Source organism: Lagenorhynchus albirostris, chromosome 1 (genome assembly GCF_949774975.1).
Source record: "Lagenorhynchus albirostris chromosome 1, mLagAlb1.1, whole genome shotgun sequence".
NCBI classification, from domain to species: domain Eukaryota; kingdom Metazoa; phylum Chordata; class Mammalia; order Artiodactyla; family Delphinidae; genus Lagenorhynchus; species Lagenorhynchus albirostris.
In genome coordinates, this window is record NC_083095.1 from 83,756,415 (window position 1) to 83,781,187 (window position 24,773).

Sequence of the window (24,773 nt, forward strand, 5' to 3'; positions counted from 1 at the left end):
AGAGTGGTTTGATAGACTGTGCTTGGTTTAGAAGCAGCTGTACAGTATTGTTTTACTACCTTTGCTGTCCAGCCCCAGTTAACAAAGGAAAAAAAAATCATTCCCAGACAAGTATAGCAGCATTTCATTTGTAGTTATATTTTTACTTATTGGTGAACATCCTTTGGAGAAAGGTTTTGTTTCACATCAGTCTCTGTGATGGAAAAGAGCCCAGACTCAGAGCCAGACAGCTGGGTTCATATCCCACCTTTATCCCTTCTGGCAAGTGACTTAAACTCCCTACCCTGAGTTTCCTCCTCTGAAAAATGGGGATAACAGTAGAGTTGTCTCTTGTTATATTAATGAGGTGGATTTGGAAAGTACCTAAGGATGGGGCTGGTTGCCAGGAGAACCAACCACGTGATTAAGGGGTTTGGAACTGTCAGTCCCACCCCCATCCTCTGTGGAGAGGGGAGGGGCTGAAGGTTGAATGATCACCAGTGGCCAGTGAGTTAATCAATCATGCCTTTGTAGTGAAGCCTCCATTAAAAGCCAAACAGGACAGAGTTCAGAGAGCTTCCGGGCTGGTGAACACACAGAGGTGTTGGGTAGGTGGCGGCCCGGAGAGGGCAAGGAAGCTCCAAGGCTCTTCCCACATACCCCTATGCATCTCTTCCGTCTGGCTGTTTCTGAGTTACAGCCCTTTACATTAAGCTGGTAACCTAGTGAGTAAAATGTTTCTGAGTTCTATGAGCTGCTCTAGCAAATTAATTGAACCCAGGGAGAAGGTCGTTGGAATCTGGTCACAGCCTGGGCTTGCTATTGGTGTCCCAAGTGGGGATGGGGAGGGCAGTCTCATAAGACTGAGCCCTTAACCTGTGTGATCTGATGCTCTCTCCAGGTAGATAGCGTCACAATTGAGTTGAACATACGACACCCAACTGGTGTTGGGGAATTGCCTGTTGGTGTGGAGAAACAGCCCCTCCCCTCAGTAGAATTGGGTGCAGAGCCTTGTCTGTGGTCAAATGAAAAAAGCAAGTTGAAGAATAATATGTACAGGATGATGTCATTTTTAAAAAATCAGTATCCACAAATTAAAACTTTATCTTTTGCTTGGACGTTTGTCCAAGACTTTATCCTTACCAGTAGTGTTTTAATATTTGGAAGGAGAAAGTATTCATGTGTTACTGATGTAATTAAAAATTAATTTAAAAAAATGGTTATGAAGAACCTAGGGGCAGGACAGGAATAAAGACACAGATGTAGAGAATGGACTTGAGGACATGGGGAGGTGGAAGGGTAAGCTGGGGCGAAGTGAGAGAGTGGCATGAACATATATACACTACCAGATGTAAAATAGATAGCTAGTGGGAAGCAGCTGCATAGCACAGGGAGATCAGCTTTGTGCTTTGTGACCACCTAGAGGGGTGGGATAGGGAGGGTGGGAGGGAGGTGCAAGAGGGAGGAGATATGGGGATATATGTATATGTATAACTGATTCACTTTGTTTGCTCTTTAGTTCTTCTAGGCCCTTGTAAAACGTTTCTTGTATATTGTCCATTCTATTTCCAAGATTTTGGATCATCTTTACTATCATTACTCTGAATTCTTTTTCAGGTAGACTGCCTATTTCCTCTTCATTTGTTAGGTCTGGTGGGTTTTTATCTTGCTCCTTCATCTGCTGTGTGTTTTTCTGTCTTCTCATTTTGCTCAACTTACTGTGTTTGGGGTCTCCTTTTCGCAGGCTGCAGGTTCATAGTTCCCATTGTTTTTGGTGTCTGTCCCCAGTGGCTAAGGTTGGTTCAGTGGGTTGTGTAGGCTTCCTGGTGAAGGGGACTAGTGCCTGTGTTCTGGTGGATGAGGCTGGATCTTGTCTTTCTGGTGGGCAGGTCCACGTCTGTTGGTGTGTTTTGGGGTGTCTGTGGCTTTATTATGATTTTAGGCAGCCTCTCTGCTAATGGATGGGGCTGTATTCCTGTCTTGCTAGTTGTTTGGCATGGTGTCCAGCACTGTAGCTTGCTGGTCGTTGAGTGAAGCTGGGTCTTGGTGTTGAGGTGGAGATCTCTAGGAGATTTTCGCCATTTGATATTACGTGGAGCTGGGAGGTCTCTTGTGGACCAGTGTCCTGAAGTTGGCTCTCCCACCTCAGAGGCAGAGCCCTGACTTCTGGCTGGAGCGCCAAGAGCCTTTCATCCACACAGCTCAGAATAAAAGAGAGAAAAAATAGAAAGAAAGAAAGAAAGAAAGAGGATAAAATAAAATAGAGTAAAATAAAATAAAGTTATTAAAATAAGAAAAAAAATTTAAAAGGTAAAGAAAAAACAGATGGACAGACCCCTAGGACAAATGGTGAAAGCAAAGCTATACAGACAAAATCACACACAGAAGCATACACATACACACTCACAAAAAGAGAAAAAGGGGAAAAAATAATATATCTTTGCTCCCAAAGTCCACCTCCTCAATTTGGGATGATTCGTTGTCTATTCAGGTATTCCACAGATGCATGTATATCAGATTGACTATGGAGATTTAATCCGCTGCTCCCAAGGCTGCTGGGAGAGATTTCCCTTTCTCTTCTTTGTTCGCACAGCTCCTGGTGTTCAGGTTTGGATTGGCATGTAGGTCGCCTGAGGGCGTCTGTTCTTCGCTCAGACAGGACGGGGTTAAAGGAGCAGCTGCTTCGGGGGCTCTGGCTCACTCAGGCCAGAGGGGAGGGAGGGGCACGGAGTGCGGGGCGAGCCTTCGGCAGAGGCCAGCGTGCGTTCTCCCGGGGGAGTTGTCCCTGGATCCCGGGACCCTGGCTGTGGCGGGCTGCACAGGCTCCCCGGAAGAGGTGTGTGGATAGTGACCTGTGCTCGCACACAGGCTTCTTGGTGGCGGCAGCAGCAGCCTTAGCGTCTCATGCCCGTCTCTGGGGTCCGCGCTGTTAGCCGTGGCTTGCACCCGTCTCTGGAGCTCCTTTAAGCAGTGCTCTTACTCCCCTCTCCTCGCGCACCAGGAAACAAAGAGGCAAGAAAAAGTCTCTTGCCTCTTCGGCAGATCCAGACTTTTTCCCGGACTCCCTCCCGTCTAGCCGTGGCGCACTAGCCCCATTCAGGCTGTGTTCACGCCGCCAACCCCAGTCCTCTCGCAGTGATCCGACCGAAGCCCGAGCCTTAGCTCCCAGCCCCGCCCGCCCCGGCGGGTGAGCAGACAAGCCTCTCGGGCTGGTGAGTGCTGGTTGGCACCGATCCTCTGTGTGGGAATCTCTCCGCTTTGCCCTCCGCACCCCTGTTGCTGCGCTCTCCTCCGTGGCTCCGAAGCTTCCCCCCCGCCACCCGCAGTCTCCGCCCGCGAAGGGGCTTCTAGTGTGTGGAAACCTTTCCTCCTTCACAGCTCCCTCCCACTGGTGCAGGTCCCGTCCCTATTCTTTTGTCTCTGTTTTTACTTTTTTCTTTTGCCCTACCCAGGTACGTGGGGAGTTTCTTGCCTTTTGGGAGGTCTGAGGTCTTCTGCCAGCGTTCAGTAGGTGTTCTGTAGGAGTTGTTCCACGTGTAGATGTATTTCTGATGTATCTACGGGGAGGAAGGTGATCTCCGCGTCTTACTCTTCCTCCATCTTGAAGCTCCTCCCTCACTTTGTTATAAAGCAGAAACTAACACACCATTGTAAAGCAATTATACTCCAATAAAGATGTTAAAATAAATAAATAAAAATTAATTTTAAATTTAGGGGAAAATACAGTATCTTATACAAATGCTTTTATTGCAGTCTTTTCTTGCGCTCTCAAAGTATGAAGTTAGGAGTGCTTTACTTTTTAGCGTTGTGACATGAAAAAATTAAATGTTACCCTTTATGATACTTGCTGTCACCAATGTATAGGTGTAGATTTAAGTCCATAATTCACAGTGATGGTTGATTGTTTTAAATACCTTTTTATAATTACGGTCAGGTGCTACTGGGTCATTGTTAGGAAAGCCAACTAGCTTATTAGATTAGTTAGAACAGTGATTCTCAGACTTTCTTGTGTATTGAAACCACCTGGAGAGCTTGTTAAAGCACAGATTACTGCAAAAACCCCCAGAGTTGCTGATTTACTAGGACTGGGGTGGAGAATTTGTATTTCTAACAAATTCCCAGGTGATACTGATGCTGCTTGTCGGGGACCCCACTTTGAAAAACACTGGGTTAAAGGTATGGCTTGTTTTCATTCATTAAACAAATTGTTTGTTAGAACATTAAACAGAAAGTTAGTAGGCTCAAGGAATGATAATTAAAAGAAACTAGGTGATAAAATGTGGGGCTTTTAAAAGGTTGTTCTTAATTGTTCCCAACATACTTCAAACTGTGATGAGCAGGCTTCATCTAAAGTTTATCATAATGGGCCCCAGCCCTGCATCAGCTATCTAATTTGCTTTTCCTTTGGGAACTTTTATTTATGACTGTTCCCCAGAAACGCTTAGCTTAGCATGGCAATTCATTAAGCTGTTAGTGGGAGTGAAAATTCATGACCTACTTGTGCTGTCTTATCCTAGACTTTTAAAAATATTGTTCTGTGAGCATCAGTCTTCTTGCCTCTAGAGACTGTACTTTTTTTTATTAATTCCCCCACTTATATGCAGCCTGGTGCTCAGCATGTAAATCCTGCAAGAAGGTTTATTAAATTCACTTATGAGCACATTTTGGCCCATAGTAACATGAATTCTCTAATGTGTATCTTTTAAAAATAAACCCATAGTTAAAAGCCTTGGATTAATTAGTTTAGCATTTATTTTGTGCATCACTGAGATTCTTTTTTCCTCTCACTGAGGTGTGTCTGCTTAGATGACAAGGAAAGATGGAGTCCTCAGCAGTTGTTAAAACACAGCTTTATAAATCCTCAGCCAAAAATACCTTTACTGGAACAAAGTCCCGAAGGTGAGTCTGTTACCGTTCTTTTCTGATAGCCTATTTAACATAAATTATTTTGAAGGTATACGTAAACTTAAGACTGGAAAGGACTGCATGGATCATTTATTTTATCTGTTTTATGCTGAGCTATACATAAATCCATTCATTCAGTGTGTCCTGTATACGTGGAAGTGTTTTGCCATCCTGGTTTTTCCCGCCTCTTCTGATGGAGTGTCTGGTGGTGGAGCCTCTTAGTGTGGGGTCACCCTTCTCATCATGTCACCCTTATTACTGCCTTGGAACTAGATTTCCCTGCTGTTACTCAAGTAGCAGATGCAGGAGCCTCAACAGAGACCGGGATGATCAAGAGACCTGGGTTTGGCTTCTGGCTCTGTCGTTCAGTCATTTCTTTACTCTCAGTTACCCCTACCTGTAAATGTGGGCTAACTGTATATTTCTACCTACTTTAAGGAGGACAGGGTGAGGAAAGTATTAAAGAGTCTGCCAGGTAAGAGGTACTTTTTAAAACTCCCTGGTTGGGGCCCTTTCCTCCCGTGCTTGCATGGTCGTTGGATGTTGCCGCTCTTCCTCTATTTTTAAAGCCTCAGTTGCCTCTTACCTTTTGTTTTATCTCAGATTCTGGAGGACAAGATTACGTGGAGACTGTTATTCCCAGCAACCAGCTACCCAGTGCTGCGTTCTTCAGTGAGACACAGAGACAATTTTCCCGCTACTTCATTGAGTTTGAAGAATTACAGCTTCTTGGCAAAGGAGCTTTTGGAGCTGTCATCAAGGTGCGATACATAGCTGTCGCCAGTCCCTTTTAAAGCTCTTTCCCTGTTCCATTTCTGCATACTTAAGGACTTCTGTTTTGGGAGTAGGGAGGGAGGTGAATATGACCATTTGAAACAATAATCTTCCCCTTCATGCAGTTAAAGGCTTTATTTAAAGTTACACTAGACACATTAAGAACATATCATTCCTCTTCCCTTGCTTGATGTAGTGCGTTAACGTGAAAACCACATGATTATAACTGCACTTCAGGTTGAATTAAGACCTCTGCATTAAGAACCTTTTTGTGTGCTTTGGTTTAGAAAGAAAATTGGTCTCTTTTTCTCCCATTTGCTTTTACAATTGCTGTAGCTAAGAGGGTTACAGGGTTAGAAAAGAGATGGAATTCAAACTGAGAAATGGCCCCAGATGGTCTTGATGGCTTTTTTTATCGAGCTATTACTGAGCTGGAAAACTAGTGATGTGTTATTTTGTTGTTGTTTGTTTCTTTGTAAGGATTTTTTTAAAAAAAAATTTAACATCTTTATTGGAGTATAACTGCTTTACAATGGTGTGTTAGTTTCTGCTTTATAACAGAGTGTATCAGTTATACATATACATATATCCCCATATCTCTTCCCTCTTGCATCTCCCTCCCTCCCACCCTCTCTATCCCACCCCTCTAGGTGGTCACAAAGCACCGAGCTGATCTCCCTGTGCTATGCGGCTGCTTCCCACTAGCTATCTATTTTACATTTGGTAGTGTATATATGTCCATGCCACTCTCTCACTTTGTCCCATCTTACCCTTCCCCATCCCCGTATCCTCAAGTCCATTCTCTAGTAGGTCTGCGTCTTTATTCCCGTCTTGCCCCTAGGTTCTTCATGACCATTTTTTTTGGTTTTTTAGATTCCATATATATGTGTTAGCATACAGTATTTGTTTTTCTCTTTCTGACTTACTTCACTCTGTATGACAGACTATAGGCCCATCCACCTCCCTACAAATAACTCAATTTCGTTTCTTTTTATGGCTGAGTAATATTCCATTGTATAAATGTGCCATATCTTTTTTATCCATTCATCTGTTGATGGACGCTTAGGTTGCTTCCATGCCCTGGCTGTTGTAAATAGAGCTGCAATGAACATTGTGGTACATGACTCTTTATGAATTATAGTTTTCTCAGGGTATATGCCCAGTAGTGGGATTGCTGGGTCGTATGGTAGTTCTAATTTTAGTTTTTAAGGAACCTCCATACTGTTCTCCATAGTGGCTGTATCAGTTTACATTCCCACCAACAGTGCAAGAGGGTTCTTCCCTTTTCCCCACACCCTCTCCAGCATTTACTGTGTGTAGATTTTTTCATGATAGCCATTCTGACTGGTGTGAGATGATATCTCATTGTAGTTTTGATTTGCATTTCTCTCATGATTAATGATGTTGAGCATTCTTTCATGTGTTTGTTGGCAGTCTGTATATCTTCTTTGGAGAAATGTCTATTTAGGTCTTCTGCCCATTTTTGGATTGGGTTGTTTGTTTTTTTGATATTGAGCTGCATGAGCTGCTTGTAAATTTTGGAGATTAATCCTTTGTCAGTTGCTTCATTTAAAAATATTTTCTCCCATTCTGAGGGTTGTCTTTTTGTCTTATTTATGGTTTCCTTTGTTGTGCAAAAGCTATTAAGTTTCATGAGGTCCCATTTGTTAATTTTTGTTTTTATTTCCATTTCTCTAGGAGATGGGTCAAAAAGGATCTTGCTGTGATTTATGTCATAGAGTGTTCTGCCTACGTTTTCCTCTAAGAGCTTGATATTGTCTGGCCTTACGTTTACGTTTTTAATCCATTTTGAGTTTATTTTTGTGTATGATGTTAGGGAGTATTCTAATTTCATTCTTTTACATGTAGCTGTCCAGTTTTCCCAGCACCACTTATTGAAGAGGCTGTCTTTTCTCCACTGTATATTCTTGCCTCCTTTATCAAAGATAAGGTGACCATATGTGCGTGGGTTTATCTCTGGGCTTTCTATCCTGTTCCATTGATCTACATTTCTGTTTTTGTGCCAGTACCATACTGTCTTGATTACTGTAGCTTTGTAGTATAGTCTGAAGTCCGGGAGCCTGATTCCTCCAACTCTGTTTTTCTTTCTCAAGATTGCTTTGGCTATTTGGAGTCCTTTATGTTTCCATACAAATTGTGAAATTTTTGTTCTAGTTTTGTGAAAAATGCCATTGGTAGTTTGATAGGGATTGCATTGAATCTGTAGATTGCTTTGGGTAGTATAGTCATTTTCACAATGTTGATTCTTCCAATCCAAGAACATGGCATATCTCTCCATCTATTTGTATCATCTTTAATTTCTTTCATCAGTTTCTTATAATTTTCTGCATACAGGTCTTTTGTCTCCTTAAGTAGGTTTATTCCTAGATATTTTATTCTTTTTGTTGCAATGGTAAATGGGAATGTTTTCTTAATTTCTATTTCAGATTTTCATGATTAGTGTATAGGAATGCAAGAGGTTTCTGTGCATTAAGTTTGTATACTGCAACTTTACCAAATTCATTGATTAGCTCTAGTAGATTTCTGGTAGCATCTTTAGGATTCTCTATGTATAGTATCATGTCATCTGCAAACAGTGACAGCTTTACTTCTTCTTTTCTGATTTGGATTCCTTTTATTTCTTTTTCTTCTCTGATCGCCGTGGCTAAAACTTCCAAAACTATGTTGAATAATAGTAGTGACAGTGGGCAACCTTGTCTTTTTCCTGATCCTAGTGGAAATGGTTTCAGTTTTTCACCATTGAGAATGATGTTGGCTGTGGGTTTGTCATACATGGCCTTTATTATATTGAGATAAGTTCCCTCTATGCCTACTTTCTAGAGGGTTTTTATCATAAATGGGTGCTGAATTTTGTCGAAAGCTTTCTCTGCATCTATTGAGATGATCATATGGTTTTTCTCCTTCCATTTCTTAATACAGTGTATCCCATTGATTGATTTGCGTATACTGAAGAATCCTTACATTCCTGGGATAAACCCGACTTGACCATGGTGTATGATCTTTTTAATGTGCTGTTGGATTCTGTTTGCTAGTATTTTGTTGAAGATTTTTGCATCTATGTTCATCAGTGATATTGTTCTGTAGTTTTCTTTCTTTGTGACATCTTTGTCTGGTTTTGGTATCAGGGTGATGGTGGCCTCGTAGAATGAGTTTGGGAGTGTTCCTCCCTCTGCTGTATTTTGGAAGAGTTTGAGAAGGATAGGTGTTAGCTCTTCTCTAAATGTTTGATAGAATTCGCCTTTGAAGGCATCTGGTCCTAGGCTTTTGTTTGTTGGAAGATTTTGAATCACAGTTTCAATTTCAGTGCTTGTGATTGGTCTGTTCATATTTTCTATTTCTTCCTGGTTCAGTCTCGGAAGGTTGTGCATTTCTAAGAATTTGTCCATTTCTTCCAGGTTGTCCATTTTATTGGCATATAGCTGCTTGTAGTAATCTCTCATGATCCTTTGTATTTCTGCAGTGTCAGTTGTTACTTCTCCTTTTTCATTTCTAATTCTATTGATTTGAGTCTTCTCCCTTTTTTTCTTGATGAGTCTGGCTAATGGCTTATCAATTTTGTTTATCTTCTCAAAGAACCAGCTTTTAGTTTTATTGATCTTTGCTATTGTTTCCTTCATTTCTTTTTCATTTATTTCTGATCTGATCTTTATGATTTCTTTCCCTCTGCTAACTTTGGGGTTTTTTTCTTCTTTTTTCTCTAATTGCTTTAGGTGTAAGGTTAGGTTGTTTATTTGAGGTGTTTCTTGTTTCTTAAGGTAGGATTGTATTGCTGTAAACTTCCCTCTTAGAACTGCTTTTGCTGCATCCCATAGGTTTTGGGTCGTCGTGTTTTCATTGTCATTTGTTTCTAGGTATTTTTTGATTTCTTCAGTGATCTCTTGGTTATTAAGTAGTGTATTATTTAGCCTCCATGTGTTTCTATTTGTTACAGATTTTTTCCTGTAATTGATATCTAGTCTTATAGCGTTGTGGTCAGAAAAGATACTTGATAGGATTTCAATTTTCTTAAATTTACCAAGGCTTGACTTGTGACCCAAGATACGATCTATCCTGGAGAATGTTCCATGAGCGCTTGAGAAGAGAGTGTATTCTGTTGTTTTTGGATGGAATGTCCTCTAAATATCAATTAACTCCACCTTGTTTAATGTATCATTTAAAGCTTGTGTTTCCTTATTTATTTTCGTTTTGGATGATCTGTCCATTGGTGAAAGTTGTGTGTTAAAGTCCCCTACTATGATTGTGTTACTGTCGATTTCCCCTTTTATGGCTGTTAGTATTTGCCTTATGTATTGAGGTGCTCGTATGTTGGGTGCATAAATATTTACAATTGTTATATCTTCTTCTTGGATCGATCCCTTGATCATTATGTAGTGTCCTTCTTTGTCTCTTTTAATAGTCTTTGTTTTAAAGTCTGTTTTGTCTGATATGAGAATTGCTACTCCAGCTTTCTTTTGATTTCCATTTGCATGGAATATCTTTTTCCATCGCCTCACCGTCAGTCTGTATGTGTCCCTAGGTCTGAAGTGGGTCTCTTGTAGACTGCATATATATGGGTCTTGTTTTTATATCCATTCAGCCAGTCTTTCTCTTTTGGTTGGAGCATTTAATCCATTTACATTTAAGGTAAATATCAATATGTATCTTCCTATTACCATTTTCTTAATTGTTTTGGGTTTGTTATTGTAGGTCTTTTCCTTCTCTTGTGTTTCCTACCTAGAGAAGTTCCTTTAGCATTTGTTGTAAAGCTGGTTTGGTGGTGCTGAATTCTCTTAGCTTTTGCTTGTCTGTAAAGGTTTTAATTTCTCTGTCAAATCTGAATGAGATCCTTGCTGGGTAATCTTGGTTGTAGGTTTTTCCCCTTCATCACTTTAAATATGTCCTGCCATTCCCTTCTGGCTTGCAGAGTTTCTGCTGAAAGATCAGCTGTTAACCTTATGTGGATTCCCTTGTATGTTATTTGTTGTTTTTCCCTTGCTGCTTTTAATATTTTTTCTTTGTGTTTAATTTTTGATAGTTTGATTAATATGTGCCTTGGTGTGTTTCTCCTTGGATTTATCCTGTATGGGACTCTCTGTATTTCCTGGACTTAACTATTTCCTTTCCTATGTTAGTGAAGTTTTAAACTATAATCTCTTCAAATATTTTCTCAGTCCCTTTCTTTTTGTCTTCTTCTTCTGGGACCCCTATAATGCGAATGTTGGTGTGTTTAATGTTGTCCCAGAGGTCTCTGAGACTGTCCTCAATTCTTTTCATTCTTTTTTCTTTATTCTGCTCTGCAGTAGTTATTTCCACTATTTTATCTTCCAGGTCACTTATCTGTTCTTCTGCCTCAGTTATTCTGCTATTGATCACTTCTAGAGAATATTTGATTTCATTTACTGTGTTGTTCATCACTGTTTGTTTGCTCTTTAGTTCTTCTAGGTCCTTGTTAAACGTTTCTTGTATTTTCTCCATTCTATTTCCAAGATTTTGGAAGATCTTTACTATTATTATTCTGAATTCTTTTTCACATAGACTGCCTATTTCCTCTTCATTTGTTAGGTCTCGTGGGTTTTTACCTTCCTCCTTCATCTGCTGTGTGTTTTTCTGTCTTTTCATTTTGCTTATCTTACTGTGTTTGGGGTCTCCTTTTTGCAGGCTGAATGTTCGTAGTTCCTGTTGTTTTTTTGTGTCTGTCCCCAGTGGCTAAGGTTGGTTCAGTGGGTTGTGTAGGCTTCCTGGTGGTGGGTACTAGTGCCTGTGTTCTGGTGGATGAGGCTGGATCTTGTCTTTCTGGTGGGCAGGTCCACGTCTGGTGGTGTGTTTTGGGGTGCCTGTGGCCTTACTATGATTTTGGGCAGCCCGTCTGCTAATGGGTGGGGTTGTGTTCCTGTCTTGCTAGTTGTTTGGCATAGGGTGTCCAGCACTGTAGCTTGCTGGTCGTTGAGTGGAGGTGGGTCTTGGCGTTGAGATGGAGATCTCTGGGAGATTTTCACTGTTTGGAGCTCAGTGGTCTCTTGTGGACCAATGTCCTGAAGTTGGCTCTCCCACCTCAGAGGCACAGCCCTGATGCCTGGCTGGAGCACCAAGAGCCTGTCATCCACACAGCTCAGAATAAAAGGAAGAAAAAAAAGAAAGAAAGAAGATAAAATAAAATAAAATATAAAAGTTATTAAAATAAAAATTATTTTTAAAAATGTTTTTTAAGTAATAAAAGAAGAAAAAGAGGAAAGAAGAGAGCAACCAAAGCAACCAAAGCACAAAGCAACCAAACCAAATGATAACAAGCACTAAAAGCTATACTAAAAAATAAAACAAAAAACAGACAGACCGAACCCTAGGACAAATGGTAAAAGCAAAGCTATACAGACAAAATCACACACAGAAGCATACACATACACACTCACAAAAAGAGAAAAAGGGAAAAAATATATATTTATATCGTTGCTCCCAAAATCCATCTCCTCGATTTGGAATGATTCATTGTCTATTCAGGTATTCCAGAGATGCAGGGTTAATCAGTTTGATTGTGGAGATTTAATCCGCTGCTCCGGAGGCTGCTGGAAGAGATTTCCCTTTCTCTTCTTTGTTCACACATCTCCCGGGGTTCAGCTTTGGATTTGGACCCGCCTCTGCGTGTAGGTTGCCTGAGGGCGTCTGTTCTTCTGCTCAGACAGGACAGGGTTAAAGAAGCAGCTGATTCGGGGCTCTGGCTCACTTAGGCCGGAGGGGAGGGAGGGTTACAGAGTGCGGGGCGAGAGGCCAGTATGACATTGCAGCAGCCTGAGGTGTGCCGTGTGTTCTCCTGGGGAAGTTGTCCCTGGATCACGGGACCCTGGCCATGCTGGGCTGCACAGGCTCCCGGGAGAGGAGGTGTGGATAGTGACCGGTGCTCACACGCAGGGTTCTTCGTGGCTGCAGCAGCAGCCTTAGCGTCTCATGCCCGTCTCTGGGGTCCGCGCTGTTAGCCACGGCTCATGCCCGTCTCTGGAGCTCCTTTAAGCAGTGCTCTTAATCCCCTCTCCTCGCGCACCAGGAAACAAAGAGGCAAGAAAAAGTCTCTTGCCTCTTTGGCAGCTCCAGACTTTTCCCCGGACTCCCTCCCGCCTAGCCGTGGTGCACTAACCCCCTGCAGGCTGTGTTCACGCAGCCAACCCCAGTCCTCTCCCGGGGATCCCACCGAAACCCGAGCCTTAGCTCCCAGCCCCGCCCGCCCCGGCGGGTGAGCAGACAAGCCTCTCTGGCTGGTAAGTGCTGGTCGGTTCCGATCCTCTGTGTGGCAATCTTTCCGCTTTGCCCTCCGCACCCCTGTTGCTGTGCTCTCCTCCGTGGCACCGAAGCTCCCCCCTCCGCCACCCGCAGTCTCTGCCCGCGAAGGGGCTTCCTAGTGTGTGGAAACCTTTCCTCCTTCACAGCTCCCTCCCACTGGTGCAGGTCCCGTCTCTATTCTTTTGTCTCTGTTTTTTCTTTTGTCCTGCCCAGGTACATGGAGAGTTTCTTGCCTTTTGGGAGGTCTGAGTTCTTCTGCCAGCGTTTAGTAGGTGTTCTGTAGGAGTTGTTCCACATGTAGATGTATTTCTGATGTATTTGTGTGGAGGAAGGTGATTCCACGCCATCCTGAAGCTGCTCCGTGATGCATTATTAAGGTGTGCTGCTGTTAGGTCTTCCCTTACTTATTCCAGGCTATTTGGGCAACTTTTATTATCATCTGCCCCTTAAGAGAGAGTTTTCAACTCTTTTTGTGTAATTTAAGTATTTTGTTTGAATTTAAGAGTCCCAGATTACTGTTATCAAATCCATATGAGATATGTCATCTTACCCATAAGAAAGTAGCGCATGGGCTTCCCTGGTGGCGCAGGGGTTGAGAGTCCACCTGCCAATGCAGGGGACATGGGTTCGTGCTCTGGTCCGGGAGGATCCCACATGCCATGGAGCGGCTGGGCCCATGAGCCATGGCCGCTGAGCCTGTGCGTCCAGAGCCTGTGCTCCGCAACAGGAGAGGCCACAACAGTTAGAGGCCCACGTACCGCAAAAACAAAACAAAACAAAAACAAAAAAAGAAAGTAGCGCACCATCAATAGGGCATGAGTCTGTTTTGGATTCTGAGAGTATTATTAGGAAGCATTACCTGTATCACTGTGGAAGGCCTTTTACATTGAAAAAAGAATTACATTAGTTTTTCTACAGAAAGACAAACTTAAGCAGGTTTTCCAAAAGAAAGTCGTAATATCATGGGAAATTTTCAACTTTCTTCTTGAAAGTATAGCTATTACGTTTAGGTGATTAAAGAGGTCTACTTTGGGCAGACAGGTATCCTGATCAGGTAATCATAGTTATCTTTAAGAGGAGTGGATGATTGAAGTTTATATTATCCCTCTATAATTTTGATCAACTCCTTTAACTTTAATTTTAGATTCTTGAATTCCAAACATGATCAAACTTCATTTCCTTTCAAGTACTTAAAACTGATTAGTAAGCTCATATAACAAAAACATCTTAGTAACTTAATCCCCCATGTTTTTCCTGTGGTTTCTCCCTGTGAGAACCCAACAGTCCTCACACCTCATCTCTATTTTCAGGTTAAGGTAGGGCCATCTCCTCAGAGATCTGGAATTTCATTAGCAATTGGACCCATTACTGTTAATGCACCTTTGCATTTTAATAAATGAACTCCTAGGAGTTCTAGTGTAGCAAGCCCCACACCCCAGTCAGTGACACATAGTGTTACCAAACCAAAATTGGGTCAGCTCACCCACTCACAGTAAAGCCAACTTACTGACACTAGGATTTGATAGAGGATTTTGCAGCATTTATTGCAGGCACCAAGCAAGGAGTATGGGCAGCTAATAACCAAGAGACCCAAACTCCCCAGTGGATTCCAGGGAAGCATTTTTAAAGGCAAGGTGAGGGAGAGAGTTGCAGGGGGCATGATCAGCTCGTGTACCATTCTTTGATTGGGTGACAGTGAGGTAAGAGGGTGGTGTCACGGGGCTTAACATCATCAGTTAAGATGTTAACTGGAACCAGACCGGTTCCAGCCAGTCTGGGGGCTCCATGCTCATGCTCCTCATGCAGTTAGATTCTTCTATCTGGTGGAGGTTTTAGTTTTAGTATTTGTAAAACAACTCAGGGACATGCATCAGACATGTTATCTATGTCCTTCAGGAAAGAACTAAAGATTCTGTGACTGTTACATGGCTGATTCACTTTTTAAATTGTTACCAATTCTCCTGGCCCAACTGCTATTTTTTTGTCACTACATGTTCACATTCTTTCAGTCATTATTGAGCAGCCTTTTGTGACTCGGGAGGCCTGGGAGAATAAAGCTTTTCTACAAACAAGACACAGGCAGAGGACATGGTGGGCGATTTGTCCTGGGAAGGCCCCATAGGGTCCTGCTTGGTTACAGTAGCATATGTGATATGTACTGAGATATGAGGTTGAAAGACAGCGCCAGAACTTCCCCACAGTCCTCCACTCTATTAACGTGGCGGTAAAAGAACACACGGCTGTCATTTTTTTGGAGCACATTTCCTTTTTGCGGCTGTGTGCCAGGTGGCTCGTGAACCTTGTCGTTTAATCTCATGACATTCTCATGAAATAGGTATTATCCCATTTTGCAGATGAGGGAACCGATGCTGAGAGAAGTTATGTCATTTGCCTGAGGTCACATACATCACTAAGACATTTCAGCCAGCATTCAGACTGACACCCGTTTTACTCAAAAATGTACTTTGTACCACTATTTCTGTACCCCCAAAAAGATAATCTGAAGCTCACTTTTATGGTATTCCTTTCTCATTCCTAAAAGTAGTTTTCGGCATAGAAGCCTATGAGCCAAATAAGAGAATGATGCTCTCTTTTGTCACCAACTAGTTTCTCCCTCTGCGATGGGCAAGTTGTTAGTTTCCATCACTTCAGGTGCCCTGCATGGTTGGAACTGGAAGGTTCAGAAAACAAAATTTTATAAAAAAGACTTCAGTCGACCCAATTGCATAGCAAAACTGCCCGGGATAAGGATGCCTCTGTGTAAAATACGGAGATTTGGCCTTTGAAACATTTTCTTGTATTTTTCTTGTGTTTTTCTTTTATTCTCAATTGTATTGTTCTAGTTTCCTTACATAACATCAGTTGTAAATCTTCAATCTTAGTAATAAAATCGATGGGCAGTAATTGTGTTAATGCCAATTACTTTATTTACTGAACACCTTTCTCTGTGACACCTTGATACAGGTGCTTTACTCACATCATTTCATTTAATCCTCACAGTCGCCTTCGAGGTAAGGGAAGTGGCATAAATGCCATTTTATAGATTAAAAAATCGAGTTTCAGGGAAATTAAGTCATTTGCCCAAGTTCTTTATAAGTTGAGAATTAGAATTTGCATGCAGGTCTGTTAAAACTGTTGCTTAGTTTGTGTTTGGTGACTTTAAGTTTAAAAAAACAAGTGGAGAGAAACTAAAATCACCTTTTAAAAATTTACACTGAGTTTGGAAAATATTTTTTGAAAAAGAAGGTTAAAAAAGCAACAAGGTTTACTTGGAAATTTATATAGCAGATGTGATATTGGGAAAGCAGGGATATAATTGTCAATAAAATGAATGATTAAAATGGAGATTATGTTTTCCCCAGAGTCTCTTAGCAGGCGCTATACATTTAGCTTGAGGTGAAATGTTTTCTGTTTTTGGCAGTCACGACTTTCTTCAGTTTAAGAACTTCAGACACGTGGTCCTCGACTGTAGCTGTGGGTTCAGACTCAGAACTCGGGGTTCTCCTTGGGAGGGGATGGGCTGACACGGTAGGAATGCCAGTCGGTACAGGGTTTGGAGTGGCTGACCTGCCGGCCCCCTCTCCTTTCTCCTTCGTGCGGCAGGTGCAGAACAAGCTGGACGGCTGCTGCTACGCGGTGAAGCGCATCCCCATCAACCCGGCCAGCAGGCACTTCCGCAGGATCAAGGGCGAGGTGACACTGCTGTCGCGCCTGCACCATGAGAACATCGTGCGCTACTACAACGCCTGGATCGAGAGGCACGAGCGGCCGGCGGGCCCCGCGACGCCGCCCCCAGACGCGGGGCCCCAGGCCCTGGACGGGCGAGCCTTGCCCCGACTGCCCATCAGCGACAGCGACACGGACGGCCCGGGCAGCGTGGAGGCGGCCGCGCCGCCGCCCATCCTCAGCAGCTCGGTGGAGTGGAGCACATCGGCTGAGCGCTCGGGCAGCGCCCGCTTCCCCGCCGCCGGCCCGGACTCCAGCAGCGACGAGGATGACGACGAGGAGCACGACGGCGTCTTCTCACAGTCCTTCCTGTAAGAGTTCCCGGGGAAGGGGAGGGACTTGGTTAGAAATCCAGTCCTGTGGACCATGATGAAATACATGTATATGCAACTCAGTTTTAGAGAGTAACCAAATTCAGTCCAAGGGTTTTTCCCCTCTAATATCTTCAAGAGATCTCCAAAATCCAAGCCCTGGAGGAAGGAAAAATAGAAACTTCTTCCAGTCCCTCCTCTTAATACATTTAATAGGATTTTTAAAAGAGCATTCTTTTTAGATAAGGGCTTCCGACTCTGTGGAGCATAAAGGAACTAATTTGGAGGCTTGACATAGGACCTACTGCAGTTCTAAAAAGGGTTACCAAACCAGTAATTATGATCTTAAAATAAAGTTTAACGCATCTCAGGGCTTCCCTGGTGGCGCAGTGGTTGAGAATCTGCCTGCCAAGGCAGGGGACACGGGTTCGAGCCCTGGTCCAGGAAGATCCCACATGCCACGGAGCGGCTGGGCCTGTGAGCCACAATTACTGAGCCTGCGCGTCTGGAGCCTGTGCTCCGCAACAAGAGAGGCCACAATAGTGAGAGGCCCGCGCACCGCGATGCAGAGTGGCCCCCGCTTGCCACAACTAGAGAAAGCCCTTGCACAGAAACGAAGACCCAACACAGCTATAAATAAATTAATTAATTAATTTAAAAGATGTTAATAAAGTTTAACGCATCTCAGAATCCACCCTGGTCATTTACATTCATGTTTTATTTCATTGTATCCATTTGGATACAGTTTATCATAACTCTGAGCTATTGAATTGTAACAGGGAATTTGGTTTCTTTAGTCTTTCTCTATTTCTCTTTTTAAGACCTGCTTCAGATTCTGACAGTGATATCATCTTTGACAATGAAGATGAGAACAGTAAAAGTCAGAATCAGGTAAATATATAAATAGAAGTTACACCTTTTTATTCTTCATGGGATGGGTACATAAGCAAATGTTTGATGTTATAAACCTCAGGTAAAATAGTAAAGCCTTAATCTGATATGCAGATATAGAAACTGTCGATTTTAAAACATGATTTTTTAAAATAATCTACTCATAGGGTTACTTATAGGTCTTAATTTATCCACATAATAAAAAGAGAAGAATAAATTGACATACTGGGTTTTTTTTGTTTTATTTTGCTTTTAGTGAAAACCACTTCCTAGAGGATTTTAGGAAACATTATGTGGTTGGGGATGAGGGTTGAATGCAAATTAATTGAGTAACTAAACAGCCTAATTGTGGAGTTATGTAGGTCTCTCTCACATCAATTAATCTTGATGACTTACTCTCATAAACCATCCTCTGGAACAGTGTTTTAACACTGTGGGTTATGATCCTGTAATGGGTTATGAAATCAGTTTCAAGGGTTACAACCAGCTTCATTTTATTTTTTTTTATTTTTTTAATTTATTTTTTTCATTTTATTTTTAATGCTGTAGAGAAGAGTAAAGAATACCGAAATGTGTCATACTAGTAAAGGTAAACTCTCTTCGTAGAACTTGTCTCTTATGAGTATATGTATTAGGTGTAATATAAAATACAACATGGTCTGAAAGATTTGAGAAACGCTGCTCTAAGCCTTGGATCCCACTCAATTCTGTATATTCCTGCATCCAGGCCAGCAGAGCCCCTCAGTGCTGATGGCTTGGAGTCGGTGTGAAGCTTTGTAATTTCCAGGGCTGTCAGTTATTGCTAGAGAAACCTTCTGCAGCTGGGGATTGGATGCAGTGACTTTACTACCAGGCATAAAAATATAATTACAAGCAGGGTGCATTCATAGCAGATAAAAAGAAGTCTAGGGCTTCCCTGGTGGCGCAGTGGTTGAGAGTCTGCCTGCAGATGCGGGGGACGCGGGTTCGTGCCCCGGTCCGGGAGGATCCCATGTGCCGTGGAGCGGCTGGGCCCATGAGCCGTGGCCACTGGGCCTGGCGCGTCCGGAGCCTGTGCTCTGCAACGGGAGAAGCCACAACAGTGAGAGGCCCGCGTACCGCAAAAAAAAAAAAAAAAAAAAAGTCTACACATAGACTGTCTTAGATAAGCAGTTAAATTGGTTTGAATGAGGTTTGAATGCTTTAGCCAGCACTTTTTTTTTTGGCTGAGCCGAGCAGTATGCAGGATCTTAGTTCCCCAACCAGGGATGGAATCTGTGCCCCCTGCAGTGGAAACACGGAGTCTTAACCATTGGAGTGCCAGGGAAGTCCCAGCATTTTTTAAAAGTACTTCCCTTTTCTATTAAAATCCCCTTAACCCCTGAGGAAGTTTAAGGAATAATAGCACACGTAGTCTAACTGCTTTGGTTTTAGCATTAGTTATGCATATAATCATTATGGGGGCACCAAATTTACAATTCTGGTTTTTCTTAATTAAGGGAGGTATCCCATGGGCATTCTAATTGATGGGTAGAAGCCTCTAAGAGATTAACAATCTTGTACAGATAATCCCCAGAATAAATAAATGATTCAAGAGTAGAACTGAGGGAATTCCCTGGCTGTCCAGTGGTTAGGACTCCGAGGTTTCACTACGGACGGCCCAGGTTCAATCCCTGATCGGGGAGCTAAGATCCCACAAGCTACGCAGTGTGGCCAAAAAAAAAAAAAAAAAAAGTAGAATTTGATTGTTTCCAGAGCAGTTTTTTTCCTTCAATAAAGATAAATGTTGAAAAAATGTTTCCACACAAAAAATGCAAATCAGAAACAGTCAAATGCTACCTAATGCTTTCCCATACTTGGGGGTAGGAGGGAGTATTTAAATATGTCTATTAGAAGAAGAAAGAATTTTTTTTTTAAGGGACATGAGTTAGAAAAACAGCTGTAGGGGACTGGCAGACTAACCATGTGGAAAAGTCGTGTAGAGGATCGGTCACCCCAAGTGCCAGCTGGGTGGTGGTGCTTCAGTGCTGTAGCCGAGGGCAGTGTGCCGTCTGGTAATGTGATCACATTTAAATTGTTTTAGCTAAAGATGGATTTCTCATCTTCTGTTTCCAAAGTAAGTCTACCATCAAAGGTAGGCATTCCAATAAAACTGAAGTCTTAAAATATTAGCCTGTGTACATTCTACCCTTCTTATCCATAGAAAGATAGCAAGTGGTGAGAAGGAATTGACTTAGAGCCTTTCTGTGGATTACCTTTAATACCCACCTGTTTCCTATTGTCCCCATCATTGTTCTGTACAGTAACAGACCTGTAAACTGTGCATTAGATTCTGGTATTGGCAAAATTGCCTTTTAAATGCTGTCAGCATCTAAAGGACAGTAGTTGTTGTTCTGCTCACTCACCTTCCCTCTAAGGCAGCAGGATAGCTATCTATGTGGTAGGGGCAGGAACAAAAGACTTGGTGGTGGTGATCTTGTTTCATTTCAGCCTCATTTTGAGCTCTCATGTGTTCCTCTTGGGTTAGGATGAAGATTGCAATGGAAAGAACAGTTGCCATGAAAGTGAGCCACCGGCAACCACTGAGGCTGTGCACTACCTCTACATCCAGGTGAGGCCCTGGCATGCAGCTCAGTGACACGGCAACTCCCAGTAGTATGCTGGTGGGTAGGTTTTGGGAGATGAGAGCAAGAGAGCGAGCAAAGAGGGCTCATCGCACTGCCAAAGATTAATTGGCCAGAGAGGATTATAGCATGGAGGCCCTTTCCCCCTGCCTTGAACCCATGCTCTCCTGTACCGTAGCAGGAGATGGCACAGGGCAGTGGTTCCAGCTCTGGACTTAACTTAGGCTGTGTAAGTTTACATCCTGGATCCACCGGTCACAGCTTTGTGAGCTCAGGCACGGTTCTTCAGCATTCTGTGTCCCAGGTTCCCCACCTATAAATGAAACAGTAGCAGTTACCTCAATGGCTTGTGAAGAATAAACAAAATAACGTGTGAAGTAGTTAGAACCCACCTGAGTTCCAGAAGCGCTAGACTGTGCATGTAGAGAAACTCTACTTTGTCTAACAAGTTAAATCTGGACAAGCAAGGTGCGAGGCACATACATCCTCGTGTGTACAGAAGAAACACCCGCCTGGTTTTAGGAAAGTGGCTTGTCCTGGAACCCCTGAGGGACAGGAGAACCAGTTCCAGTGGGGCATTGCTAAAGGGAAGCTTATAGGCTTTGTCCTGCTCACACTTCCGAGGGGCACATTCTGGACAGTGGCGAGCTCAGCCAGCAGAGGGACAGCCACAAACCAAAGCGGAAAACTTGCCTCTGGCCCAAGTGAACAGGACCGTGAGTCATTATTAGTGTTTTCAGTCACATCTGCAAGGAGGCAGATCTTTAAATGTGAGATACAGTACTATGCCCAAGAAGGAGCCCTCAGACAAGTGTAACATTTCAAAAGAGTCTAGTTAGGTGGTTGCTTTCCTGGGGTTACAGCGGGTTTTAGGTTTTCCCTAAACATAAACCACTTACACACATGGTAAAGCATTTGTCCCCCAAACCGCTAACTGTTGAGTATCTAGTACATGCCATTATGCCCTAAACAGTTACAGTGAGACAGAAATACCTAGCAGAGGTACGTGAGGTGTGGTAGGATCTTGGTGTGGGAGGCCTGGAGGATGAGTCAGAGTTTGTAGATGTTATTCTGAGCATGAGAGGATATTCCTCTCATTTAAAATGACATGTTCCTCTCTTTGAAAACAAGAAAGTCCTTCTTCATGAGAAATCTCAACTGTGGCACTGGTTTGAAACATAGGCTAGTTTCATAAATCAAATGCTGCATGTTGCTCTAAGGTTTAAATGATATTGCATTGTTTTCTGATAGATTAATACACTTAAGAAGGATGAGATAGAGCCCTTTCTTAAATGTTGTGATATTTACAATGTTATGCTCTAGACTTGAAGGTCATTGTCATTAATTTAACATGCAAATGAGAAAGGCTAATGACATCATTGGATTATTAATTAGCCCTTCTTGGAAATTTGGGTTTGGAAACAATCTTGTAAAACAAAAAATACACTTTTACTTAATTCTAAGTGTTTTCATATTATATGTGACAAGGATTTTAAAGTCTTATTTTTTTAATGAACAATAATATAAAAAATAAAAATGATTTTGTTGGGGTGCTAAGATTATGCATATTTCTTCCCAATTTTTTAAAATACTGTTGGTTTCTTTTTTTAATTAAAAAAATAAGCCTTTTCCGTAAGTATTTAAAATCCATGGCACACGTTTTAAAATGAGGGATTACATTAATTGCCGTTGTCCTCCTTAATTGAAACTCTATATCATCAAATCCTGCCTGGTTTGTTCTTGTCCATAGATGGAGTACTGTGAAAAGAGCACTTTACGTGACACAATTGACCAGGGACTATATCGAGACACCGTCAGGCTCTGGAGGCTTTTCCGAGAGATTCTGGATGGATTGGCTTATATCCATGAAAAAGTAAGCTTTGCAATATTTTATATCTGAAAAACTTACGTTTACATAAAATTTATAACAAAATCAAATATTGTGAGATTTGAGAAAACCTAAAATAGAGGGAAAAATTATGGGTATGTTGAAATAATCTATTTTTATAGGAAATAGAACATATCAAAAGACGAGAAAATAGTATAAAGCATCAAAGTTCAAAGAAAGCATTGAAGGATAGAAGAGGGGTCAGCAAACTATAGCCCATGGGTCAAATCTAACTCCCTACCTGCTTCTGTTCAGCCTGTGAGCTAAGACTGGCCCTTACATTTTTAAATGGTTGTAAAAAATTGAAAGAAGGGTAATATTTCATGATACCTGAAAATTCTATGAAATTCAAATGTGTCCATAAATAACATTGTATTGGAAGAGGGCCATACCAGTTTATGTGTTGCCTGTGGCTGTTCTTTGTGCTGCACTGTGGAGTTGAGTAGTTGTGGCAGAGACTGTGTGGCCCATAAAGCCTAAAAGATTTACTATCTGGCCCTTTACAGAAAAAGTTTGCCAGCCTGCGGGTTAGGTGGAAATAATTGAACATGTATGGAACATGAGGATGATTCTTTGAGTGGTTTAGATAAAGTGAGAGTGTGATTAATACCTGCCAGGATATGTGATTCTGACTCAGTGCTACCTTTCCTAGGAACATGGGAAAATTAGAAAGTCATCTAGCAAGGGTAGAGATGAGACTAACATAGTTTGCCGCATGTATAAAATGTCACTGTAAAGCTAGAAATTGTCATCATGATGTAAACGCTAATGGACCTAGCTTCAAGATGAAACACTGCTTACGTTTTAAAAATGGGATTGTCTAATGTGTTAGTGTAAATACGTTTTTTCCTTTGCCTCAATTTTCTTTAACCTTAAATTATTTATACTGTACCATATTTAGTAAAAAGCCAGGACTATAATTTACAGATGTCTAGTTTATAAATGATTTGGTGGAAGTGGAATTTGCAAGGTTGGACATAAAAACGGGCTCTAATGAAGGTCATTAGAACTCTATTACTGTGCTAGCGTCCTGGGGTCCTAGAACCGTGCTCTGTGCGCTGTCTTCCTTGCCATCTAATCTGCTCAGTACCTGCCAACCATTTGTTGGGTGTCTAACCCTGCCAAACCTAGAAATAGAGAAAGGCACAAGTGTATGACAAACCCCATACTTGAGAGGGACTTCCTGTTTTTTTGAGGGAGCCGAAATTTACCTTCATGTAACAGTAAGAGAGATCACACCATCAAGTGTTTTTATTACATTTATTTCCTGTATTATAGTACCGGAAACAGTAAGCATGATGAGGATGCTATTAGGAAGGGGAGAAAGTAGTGTTCACGTAACAAGAAATCATTGAGCACTTACCTGGTATGCTGGGAATGCAAAGTTGAATTATTAGAATTACTGTGGAAGTCTTCATGAATGAGTTGGCACTTGTAAATATTGGTACAATTCCAATGAGTGGAGAAAAGCCTGGGCAGGGCAGGTAGCCTGAAGAAATGAGTAGAAGAGGGAATGAAAATGGTGTGTATCTCCCTGACCAGAGCAAGGGTTTTGTGATGCAGTAGAGAGAAAGATCATTGTGAACCTGATAGACAGGGGTCTTGGATGCCAAAGGGAACCGTTTGGATTGGACCTGATAAGGACTACCAGCAGGTAGATTGGGAGAGGGTGGCAAGGTCATTGGCAGGACGTTTGGGAGACATTGCAGAGGTCAGACAGCCTGGACTAGCATGGTCTGCAGGAGAAGACCTCATCCAATTTTCATCACTAGGTTGGCCTTTCAAATGAGGAAACAGGTATGATATAAGTTATGTTTGGGAAAAAATTGTTGGTTTCTTTGCTCTTTTCCATCAGGGAATGATTCACCGAGATTTGAAGCCTGTCAACATTTTTTTGGATTCTGATGACCATGTAAAAATAGGTGATTTTGGTTTAGCGACAGACCATCTAGCCTTTGCTGTGAGTATTTTTTTGATTCAGGTGTGCCTGAAAATGGACCCATGTGCCTTAATTATCCTGTCTTCTAACATTCTCATGACTATGAGTTCCCTGAACTCTGCTGTGTAATCCCCAGGAAAGTATACAAGTCTGAAGGGGCAGCTGCAAACGATCCTGCAGGCTTTGAAATTGTGAATACGTTTTAGTGAGTGCGTTCCACTTGAGAGACATAAAATTACTAGTTTGTGGGTGATATTTAGGTCAAAGGCATGAAATACTTTATGAAACGTTTTGGTCTACCATGCCAGGCACTGGGCTAGATGCTTTACACCCGATGGGCTTTTAGTTAGCTTAAGGAAATAAGGCTCAAAACCCATAAAACTTCAGAAGAATGAGTTCTAGACAACATAAATCAGAAGGTATTAATGCTCTTCTTCACAACACTGTAGAGTAGTTGTTAAACATACAAAGCTAAAATAATGTGAAGT

At 42.1% G+C, this 24,773-nt stretch overlaps 1 protein-coding gene across 2 annotated transcripts in view; it reads left to right on the forward strand.

Annotated features, from left to right (window-relative positions):
* EIF2AK4 (eukaryotic translation initiation factor 2 alpha kinase 4) overlaps positions 1-24,773 on the forward strand; it is a 113,481-nt gene that overhangs the window by 42,664 nt on the left and 46,044 nt on the right. For both annotated transcript variants that reach the window (XM_060147043.1, XM_060147045.1), the window contains exons 10-16: positions 4,772-4,878; positions 5,488-5,645; positions 16,531-16,964; positions 17,786-17,855; positions 20,362-20,445; positions 22,209-22,331; positions 24,202-24,306. In XM_060147043.1, the coding sequence (XP_060003026.1) occupies positions 4,772-4,878; positions 5,488-5,645; positions 16,531-16,964; positions 17,786-17,855; positions 20,362-20,445; positions 22,209-22,331; positions 24,202-24,306 (1,081 nt within the window). The remainder of the gene's footprint in view (positions 1-4,771; positions 4,879-5,487; positions 5,646-16,530; positions 16,965-17,785; positions 17,856-20,361; positions 20,446-22,208; positions 22,332-24,201; positions 24,307-24,773) is intronic.